Consider the following 10,251-nt stretch of genomic DNA (forward strand, 5'->3'; position numbering starts at 1 on the left):
GGAAATAATCTGGAGATGTTGGTCTTGTTGAGTCTGTAAAATGCAAAAGCTCATCTTGTTGGAATTGCCATAGAGAATGTAACTAGGGTCCAGTTTCATTAGGGATCAACTTGGAGACTGGACATTGGCACCAGCCTGTTAGTTTTCCTGAGTTTAAAATTAGGTCAGGGTCTCTAAAATGGAGTCTGAACTTAAAATATTTGATTTCTTAAGGCTAAACTGCAAACAACAAAACAACACAATCAAAAATGGAGTATAGAACTAAACAGATAATTCACAACAGAAGACTATTGAAGGGCTGATAAGCACTTAAATATATGTTCAAAGTTCTTAGTCATCAGGGAAATGCAAATAAAAACAACAATGAGATTCTACCTCATACCAATCAGAATGCGTAAAATCAAAAACTCAGGTGACAGCAATGCTGGCAAGGATGTGGAGAAAGCAAAACACTCCTCTATTTCTGCTGGAATTGAAAATTTATACAACCACTCTGGAAATCAATCCTGAGGTTCCTCAGAATATTGGAAATAGATCTACCTGAAGACCAAGCTATAGCACTCTTGGGCTTATACCCAAAAGTTGCCGCACCATGTTACAGCAGCACTTGTTCCACTATGTTCATATTTGCCTTATTTGTGATAGCCAGAAGCTGGAACAAATCCAGATGTCGTCCAGCAAAAGAATGGATACAGAAAATGTGGTTTAAGTACACGTTGAAATACTACATAACTATTAAGAATGAGGACATCCAGAGATTTGCAGGTAAATGGATGGAAATAGAAAATACTATCCTGAGTAAAGTAACTCAAACCCCAAAAACATGCATGGTGTGTTCTCAGTAATAAGAGGATGTAAACCAAAAAATGTGCAGAATTCCTAGGGTACAATCCACAGAACTCAAGAAGGTTAACAAACCGAAGTCAGAATTCCTCAGTTCCACTTAGAAGGGAGAACAAATCAATCACAGAGAGCAGAGGCAGGGAGGGGACAGGGTGAGAGAGGGACAGTGAGGGGGAAGGGGGAACAAGATCAGGTATTGGGTGGCAGGGGGAACAATGCTGAAGCCCTAGGGGCAACAGAAAGAATGGAAACAAGCAGGCTCAAGAGGTGGAGGTGGGGGACACTCTAGAATGTATCAGACACCAGGGAGGAAAGAAACTCTCAGGACTCAAAGGGAGGGACCTTAGCTGAACTGCCCATAAGTAGGGAGAGGAAACTTCTAGAAAGGAGGAAACTCCTGAAGAAAGACATGGCATCAAGTGGAGAAATGTGGTTGCCATCCACAGTCAAATGCTCTCACGCTGAATTGTTCCTATCTGAAAGAATTACAAGGACAGAAATGGGGAAATGACTGAGCAAAAGAGTTCTAGCAATAAGCTCAAATTCTGATCCAGCTCAGGGGAACACCCCAAGTGCTGACACTAATACTGGTATGCTTACAAATAGGGGCGCCTATCCTGAGTGTCTTCTGAAATGCCCAACAAGCAGCTGAGTCAGATGCAGATCGTTATATCCAACCAATCTACAGAAGCTGGTGATCGCTGAGATGGAATTAGGAAGTAGCTGGAAGAAACTGTGGCAAGGGTTGATCCCATATGAGGACAAGCAGGCTCAACTAACCTTGATTCCTGGGAAATCTCTGACACTGAGCCACCAACTAGGGAGCATTAACCAGCTGATAGGAGGCCCCCCACCTATATTCAGCAGAGGACTGCCAGGTCTGGACTCAGTCAGAGAAGATGTAACTATCTCTTGACAGACTTGGAGCCCCAGAGTGTGGGAAGGTCTTATGTGGTACTGTGAGGTCATCCTCTTAAAGACAGGAGTGGGTGGGAAATTTGGTACGTGGAATAATCATTGGGTAGAGCTGGAGGGGAATAAAGCCTGGACTGTTAAAATAAAGATTAAATAATCATAATGATCATAATCATAAAAACTGATCAACTGAGACATTCAACCTCTGCAACTGGACAAGTAGTAGATTCTTACTCTAGTAGACCACATGGAACCATTGTTGTTTTAGGGTTAGCACAACCTATAAGACATTATAAGAAATCATTGCCTTTATAAATGTATAGAAAGACTTATTGTATAAGTTCTGTTTCTAGCCGGGTGGTGGTGGTGCACATCTGTAATCCCAACACTCTAGGAGGAAGAATCAGGCCAATTTCTGAGTTCAAGGCCAGCCTGCTCTGCAGAGTAAGTTCCAGGATAGCCAGGGCTATACAGAGAAACCCTGTCTCAAAACAAACAAACAAACAAACAAACAAAAAACAAAACAACAAAACAACAACAACAACAACAACAAAAAACAAGTTCTGCTCCTCTAGAGAATCCTGACAAATACAGAAGGTAAAGCAAAGAAAGAGATCTTTAGCAAGTATACTTGGGAATACTGGAATACTGAGGTATTGCAGCCATCTGATGGTAATCATCAGAAATGAAAGTATAACGTGCTGGGGTATACTCGACTTTTAATGTTTCTAGGGAGCTGAAACCACATTTTTCTGAGGTCAAGGTTGTGATGTGTACTCTTGGTTACCACTTGAAAATATCTAGATAAAACAAGTATCAACAAAGGAGGACACATCTCTGAGATATTTTCTGATTGAATTTTGTTAATGATTTCTAGGCAAGAAAGGAGGGTGGAAGACATACACCCTTAATCCAGTTCCTAAACCAGGATGACACACCTTTAATCCTGGACACGCCTTCTGTTGGACAGTGGAAGACATATACCCTTAATCCAGATCCTAAACCAGGATGACACACCTTTAATCCTGGACACGCCTTCTGGTGGATGGGACATACACCCTTAGTCCAGATCCTAAACCAGGATGACACACCTTTAATCCTGGACACGCCTTCTGCTGGAGGTATATATAAGGACATGGAAGCATGAAGATTTACCCATTTTTCAGCTTCTCCTCAACGTGTTCACACATCCATCCCTACACTGGCATTGGAGACAAATGCTTCCAGTTTGCAGCCTATAAAGAACATCTGAGACTCTCTAGTGGGACTGCAAAACTAAAAGACTGTTAAAGTTTTTATCTTCAGGTAACCACTGCTGGATTAGTAGGACTGCACTCTGTAAGTACTTCCAAAAATTCCCTTTATGGCATGTATATATAGATACATTCCATAACTCGTTTTTTATTGGACATTTTATTTATTTACGTTTCAAATGTTATGCCTTTCCTGTTTCCCTTCCAAAAAACTCCATCCCTTCCCCCTCTACTTCCCCCTCCTTCTATGAGGTTGCTCTCCCCAAGGAACTAATACTCCTTCCTCACTCCCCTAACATTGCCACACTTAGGGCATAGAAACTTCAGAGGATAAAGACCCTTCTGCTTTTCTTTAGGGGGGGGCAGTGTTTCTCCTTATAGCACTGGCTGTCCTGGAACTCACTATGTAGACCAGGCTAGCCTTGAACTCAGAAATCCCCCTGCATCTGCCTCCAAAGTGCTGGGATTAAAGGCAATTGATATCATTGCCTGGGGTTTTTTGTTTTTGTATTTTGTATTGTTTTGTTTTAGTGTGTGTGTGTGTGTGTGTGTGTGTGTGTGTGTTTAATCAGGCAATCTTTTGGTACAAAAGCAGATAGAGCCATGGCTCCCTTCCATGTGTAGTCTCTGGTTGGGGCTTTGGTCCCTGGGAGCTCTGCAGGGTCTGGTTCATTGATATTGTTGTTTTGCCTATGCAGTTGCAAACTTCTTCGGCTCCTTGGATCTTTTCTCTAACTCCATCTTTGGGGTCCCTGTGTTCATTCCAATGGTTCCCTGCTAGCAACAGCATCTGTATTTGTCAGGCTCTGGCAGATCCTCTCAGGAGACAGCTATATCAGGCTCCTGTCAGCAAGCACTTTCTTGGCATCCACTATAGTGTCTGGATTTGGTGACTGCATATGGTATGGATTCCCAAGTAGGGCAGTTTCTGGATGGCCTTTCCTGTGGTCTTTGATTAACACTTTGTCCCTTTATTTCCTTTTTTTTCCCAAGACCTCTTTTGGAGAAAAGTTTATTTAAATCCATTAGCTAGTTTTTTTTTTTTTTTTAAATTGGTATATTTATTTACAATTCAAATGATTTCCCCTTTTCTGGCCTCCCACTTCCAAAAGTCCCATAAGCCATCTTCCTTCCCCCTGATCTCCCATCCACCCCTTTCCAATTCCCTGTTCTGGTTCTGCCCTATACTGCTACACTGAGTCTTTCCAGAACTAGTCCACTCCTCCATTCTTCTTGTACATCATTTGACATGTGGATTATGTTTTGGGTATTTCAATTTTCTAGGCTAATATCCACTTATTTGTGAGTGCATACCATGATTAATCTTTTGAGACTGGGTTACCTCACTTAGCATGATGTTCTCCAGCTCCATTTATTTGTTTAAGAATTTCATGAATTCATTGTTTCTAATGGCTGAATAGTACTCCATTGTGTATATATACCACATTTTTTTATATCCATTCTTCCGCTGAGGGATACCTGGGTTCTTTCCAGGTTCTGGCTACTATAAATAGGGCTGCTATGAACATAGTGGAACAAGAATCCTTATTACCTGCTGGGGAATCCTCTGGGTATATGCCCAGGAGTAGTATAGCAGGATCCTCCGGAAGTGACATGTCCCGTTTCCTGAGGAACCGCCAGACTAATTTCCAGATTGGTTTTACCAATTTGCAACCACACCAGCAGTGGAGGAGTGTTCCTTTCTCCACATCCTGGCCAACATCTGCTGTCTCCTGAGTTTTTAATCTTAGGCACTCTGACTGGGGTAAGGTGAAATCTCAGGGTTGTTTTGATTTGCATTGGAGAGGAACAATTTTTGGGTTTAAATTTTGTTGATAGGTAAGTTGCCCATCTCTCAATAGGAGGTTGTGCTTGACCTCTGGTTATGGGTTCTATAGTTTCTTACTATACTTTTTTTCGGTATGTCAGTTAATAGTATCCTCATTGGGTCCTGGGAGCCCCTCGCTTCCCTGGCTTCTGAGACTTTCTGGTGGCTCCTCCATGTTTTCCATCCTCCATTGATATACACTCTCTTCAAATTCTGAAGATCTATATGTCTACTGTCTCTTCCCATACCTGATGCTGCCCCCCTTTATATCCCTTCTACTTTCTCTCTTTCTCCTTAGATCCATAACATGCTCTACCTCCCTTGATTATTTTATTCTCCCTTTTAAGAAAGACTGAATTATTCACGCTTTGGTCTTCCTTCTATTAAAGCTTCAAAAGACCTGGGAATTGAATCTTGAGAATGCCAACCACCTTGCCTAATTCTCAATTTATGAGAGACTACATACCATTTTTGTCCTTTTGTGATTGGTTTAGCTCACTCAGGATAATATTTTCTAGTTCCATCCACTTCCCTGAGAATTTCCTGGAGTCATTGTTGAGTACAACCCCATGGTGTCAATGTATGACATTCACTGTATTCATTTCTTTGTTGAGGGATATCTGGATTGTTTCCAGCTTGCAGCTATTAAAAATAATGCTGCAATTAACATAGTGGATCATATATCGTTGTTATATATTGGGGCATCTTTTGGGTATATGCCAAGGAGTTGTATAGCTGGGTCCTCAGGTAGTACTATTTCCAATTTTTTGAGGAACTGCCAGACATATTTCCAGGTTTGTTGTACCATCTTGTGATCCCAACAGCAATGGAGGAGTGATTCTCTTTCTCCAAGTCCTTTTCAGCATCTGCCATCACTTCAGTTTTTGATCTTAGCCATTCTGATTGGTAAGAGGTGGAGTCTCAGGGTTGTTTTGATTTGCATTTCACTGATGACTAAGGATATTGAACATTACTTTAGGTGATTCTTGGCCATTTGAGATTCCTCAGTTAAAAGCTCTGTTACTCTCTGTAACCCATTTTTAATAGGGTTATTTTGTTCTCTGTGTTCTAATTTATTTATTGAATATATACTATATATACTATATTGAATAGATAGAGAGAGACTGGGCAGGCATGACTTATCCTTGATTTTGCTGAAATTGCTTCAATTTTCTCGCCGTTTAGTTTGATCTTGGCTACTGGTTTGCTTTTACTAGGTTTAGGTGTGAGCCTCTTTCTAGAGCTCAAGAGTTGTTCTGATTCTTCAGATTTATCTTTGAGAAAGACCAGGGTAAATCCTACCACCTACTATGTCACTACTTAGGGCATGAAGAAAAGTCCAGTTTTGTCCTGCTTAGACTTATGAAAAAGATTTCAAGGAAACTTTCTACATTTTGCCACATGTTTCAGTCAATATTTGGATGATTTTATTCTCTTCCCATAATTTTTATTATTATTTAATAATCATAAACAAAAATATAGAATTTTTTATTTATAAATTTATAAATTTAAAAAATATAAAATATTTTAAAACTGAGGGATGTTGAATGGTATCATGTAGAGAGTACCCTGCAGCTATGTTATATGATAATGTTAAGAAATAGAGACCTAAGCCAGTTTTCAGGCAAATATTTTCCATCTCTGCAAGTTAGAGGCAAAAGAATTCTCATTTTGAGACTAGATTGAAGTAGTAAAAGACTTTTAAAAAACCAAGTTGCCTTGTAACATCTTGGAATCTTCTTGGTGGGAGGAGGTCCCCAGTTTCCTGGGAGAGGGCTGGATGTTGAGCAGAACACCTAATAAGTGTTTTAATCAGTGATGCTTTTGTAAAGATACCATCACAAAACACCAGAGGATACTTTTTAGAGCATTTTCTAATTGATGAAAAGGTGAAAGATTGTACTAGCAGTTGCCAAGTTTTAATTTCATGTATTACAAGTTCCTGAATTAATTTCAAAAGTATACCTATCCATCCAAACTTTACACTTATTTTTTCAATCTACATGTTGTGACAAATCATATTGATGGTAATGATGAAGATGATAATTATGATGATGATATGATTTCTATTTTTCTTTCACTTTTTCTCTTTCTCTCCTTTCTTTGTTTCTTTGTTTCTTTCTTTCTTAAATATTTGATTTCATCACTCCATTTTTTAAATTTAAAATTAGATTTTTCTTTCATTTTGTCCATCCTTAGACCAGGTTCCGTGAGCTGTGTGGATATAATCCTAGACAATGTGGTCCTATTGTCAGTATGCTGACAGTGAACCTGTCTCTTTGCATTAGTCTATATTATTTGAGTAACTTGATGGGACCCCATAGAAGAAGAATACTAGAGAATGCAGCAGATTCCTTCCTCAGGGAGACTTGCCTGGATTCAAAATTGGCCACACCAGGTCATGTATTGAGATTCCCATTATTGAGATTACCATCATATGCACTATAACTCTCCATTGCAAGAGGTTTCAACAACACCATACAATATTATATTAATTTACAATCTTCATCCAAAACAACCCTCACATGAATTCTACTACTGCTTTACAAACCCACCACAATTGCCCCCAAAAATCCTATACCACATTCTCTTCCAAGATGGATGAGTACAATATTGAAGGTGCGCATTGGCCATTAAGTAAATGGTAGTAGGCAAGCTAACACACAAGAACCTAAGAGGCTGGTTAGCTGGGAGCACCTTCTGAGTTCTATGAGCCTGGGATGAAATGTTTAAATAAGCTCTCTAGATATGAGGCCCTACCCACTGAAAGGTATGGTCTACCAAATCATAGAATCATAACTTCTGACCACCTCAGGATGAGTTTTATACAAGGAGACCTCAGAGCAATAGAGTTGAATTTTACTTGACCATTCCACATTCATCAGAACCAAAGAACGTGTGAAGCCCTGGCATCCAGCACACATTTTCAGCCTTCTTTCTACCATGTAACTTCTGTCTGTCCACTGAATGTGTGTATTCTCAAGGACTTTAAGCTCTCACAGTGGCATATCTAGTTCAGCCCAGTGTTCTCCTTTTCCCAACAGTGTAAGAACATGGAGAGTTCCTACACCTTCTGTGAAGCCTATATGGAGATGGCAGAAAACACAGTTGCTTCCCAGCCAGGATCCTGGAATACCCAACCTTCCCCTATGGAGTCCAGCCAGCTTATTTCAGGTCAGAGCTCAGATATGCCTACCTGGAAACAAACAGTGATGGCATCAACATCCTGTAGCAACCAAGATGCAGCCTGTACTCTGAGTTCAACAGCACACCTGGGAGAAGCCAATGATTTCCTGTTTGGAGAGCCAAGTGAGACCTCTTTTTGGTACCAGCAAGTTGTGTCTGCTGAGCAGAAAATCTCCCCTGCAGGCCCTCAGCACATGCAGCTCAACAGCACCCCGAAGACATGCCTTTCTCATTCCCAGAAGAGAGCAGAACTTGACACCAGGGATACTCTCTACAATGAAGGCTACTGGAAGAGGACAATGAACTCTGACAAGACTCTCTTGTTCACAAATACAGAAATGTGTTTGAATCCCAGGATTAACTTTGGTAATCATCAAAAGGTGCTTTCAGGAAGTCATGCTCTCCAGGACCCAAATGTAGATCACTCCCTTGCTTCTAAACATGACCAGATTTTCAGTGGTGAACATGAGATGCCTTTCCATGGTAACCAGACCAACTACAATCAGGTGACACCAAGGAATGGAGGGCATCTGACTCTCTATGGGAATCAGATGACATCACCCAGTTATACACAGGCCCTTTATCCCAATCAAATCATAACATCCTTTTCTGAACAGAATCGTTTTAGGAATCACCAGGAGAGCCCAGTAGCTGACAATGAATACTATGGAGATCAGATGATACTGCCAAATGGAAACCAGGTTTTCTCTGAGCCTCAGATGAGAATTAACTGTGACCAAACAAATGACCAAATGAAATCCTTCAGTGTTCAGAATGTCTCCAAAGATCAAGAGAATCTCCTCAGTGGTGAGCACTCCCTCTCTGGGTATCATTCATCAGGGTACAGATGTGACCAGGATTTGACTGTGAATCACCAGGTATCAATTTCAATTGCTGGCCAGTCTTTCTATGAGTTTCAGAAAGAGACTTCCAGTTTTGACACAACTCTTCATGGGTATAAGAGGACAACATACAGTCCAGAAGAGAACCTGGCTAGCCATTCAGAGACAAGTCCCAGTTCTGAAGAGATATTCTATTTGGGTCAGATAAAGACCTCTTTTGATGAAAATGTCTGCCCAAGTCAGAATGGAACACCCAATCTGGAAGGAAGCCTTGATTGGCAGGTGACTTCACTTAGTCCCCAAGCCTCATATGTGGATGAAAACCCTTATCCTTCAAGTTCCCCTTTGGTCCAAAGACAACCTCAGGAAAACTCTTCAGCTTCCAGTTTGGTCCAGGTACAACATGCAGAGATGAAGTTAGACACCAAGACCAAGAGCCCAGTGTCCCGGAAGAACCCTCATCCTTTGAAGAGCTTCGCCTGTACCTACCAGGATTGTCAGAAATCATACAAAAAGTCTCACCACCTCAAAAACCACATGAAGAAACACACACGTCAGAAGGATTATGCCTGTGATGAGCCTGGATGCAAATGGAAATTCTTCCGCTCAGAAGATCTCAAGAGACACAAGCAAAAGCACAGTGGGGAGAGGCCCTACCCCTGTGACATGTGCAACAAAAGCTATTCCAGACCCGATTATCTCAAAAAGCATCAGAGGATCCATCTTCAAACATCACCCACTACTGCAACCTGAATGCCCACTCCCCTCCCCATACCATATCATATTACACTAACATATTTCTTCCTTCTTCTCAGTCACCATACCTGACCACTAATCAAGTACTTTGGGGATAATAGTGGGCCCCAGCAATGGACTCACTCAAATATTCCCAGCAGATTTTTTTTCAAGGAAAGCAGAGATGTAATGACAAACGTGTAGCTAGCCTGAATCAAAATTGTATACACTGAAATTTTATTATCAATTAAACATAAAATTATAAATACTTTAAAAAGTAGGGAACTTTTCATTGTCTCAGTTCACATTCCTGAATTTGAAATCAAATGCCATGTTCATAATAGGAAGACATAATAACTTCAGTGTGTTCAAAAAATGTTTGCTTGAAAATCACTAAAAGTGATAAACATGCTGCCTCCAACTCAAATATTCACAAAACACATGTGTGACAAAGGAAGTGAAAAATCTCAATATTATGAAAATCCAACAGTCCAATTGAACTAGATGTGGTAGGTGAATTCAGACAAGTGAAGAAGAGTCATTGTGCTTGCCCAATGCAAAATCTCAAATTAAAACCACACTCATGTATTATCATATACAATGGCAAATACAAAAACAAAACAAACACACAACTTTCCTCCACCCAACT

General features: G+C 40.5%; 1 protein-coding gene across 1 annotated transcript; it reads left to right on the plus strand.

Moving 5' to 3' along the window:
* The first annotated feature begins 7,925 nt into the window (after positions 1 to 7,925).
* LOC127679987 (Kruppel-like factor 18) lies at positions 7,926 to 9,620 on the plus strand. The gene has a single exon (XM_052175548.1). It carries the CDS (start codon positions 7,926 to 7,928, stop codon positions 9,618 to 9,620), a length of 1,695 nt encoding a protein of 564 aa, XP_052031508.1.
* Positions 9,621 to 10,251: the final 631 nt, after the last annotated feature.

The sequence above is a fragment of the Apodemus sylvaticus genome, chromosome 3 (genome assembly GCF_947179515.1).
Source record: "Apodemus sylvaticus chromosome 3, mApoSyl1.1, whole genome shotgun sequence".
NCBI classification, from domain to species: Eukaryota; Metazoa; Chordata; class Mammalia; order Rodentia; family Muridae; genus Apodemus; species Apodemus sylvaticus.

Bases quoted from the DNA above. Each gene is read 5' to 3' on its own strand.
- LOC127679987 (XM_052175548.1), top strand. From the start codon at position 7,926: ATGGAGATGGCAGAAAACACAGTTGCTTCCCAGCCAGGATCCTGGAAT.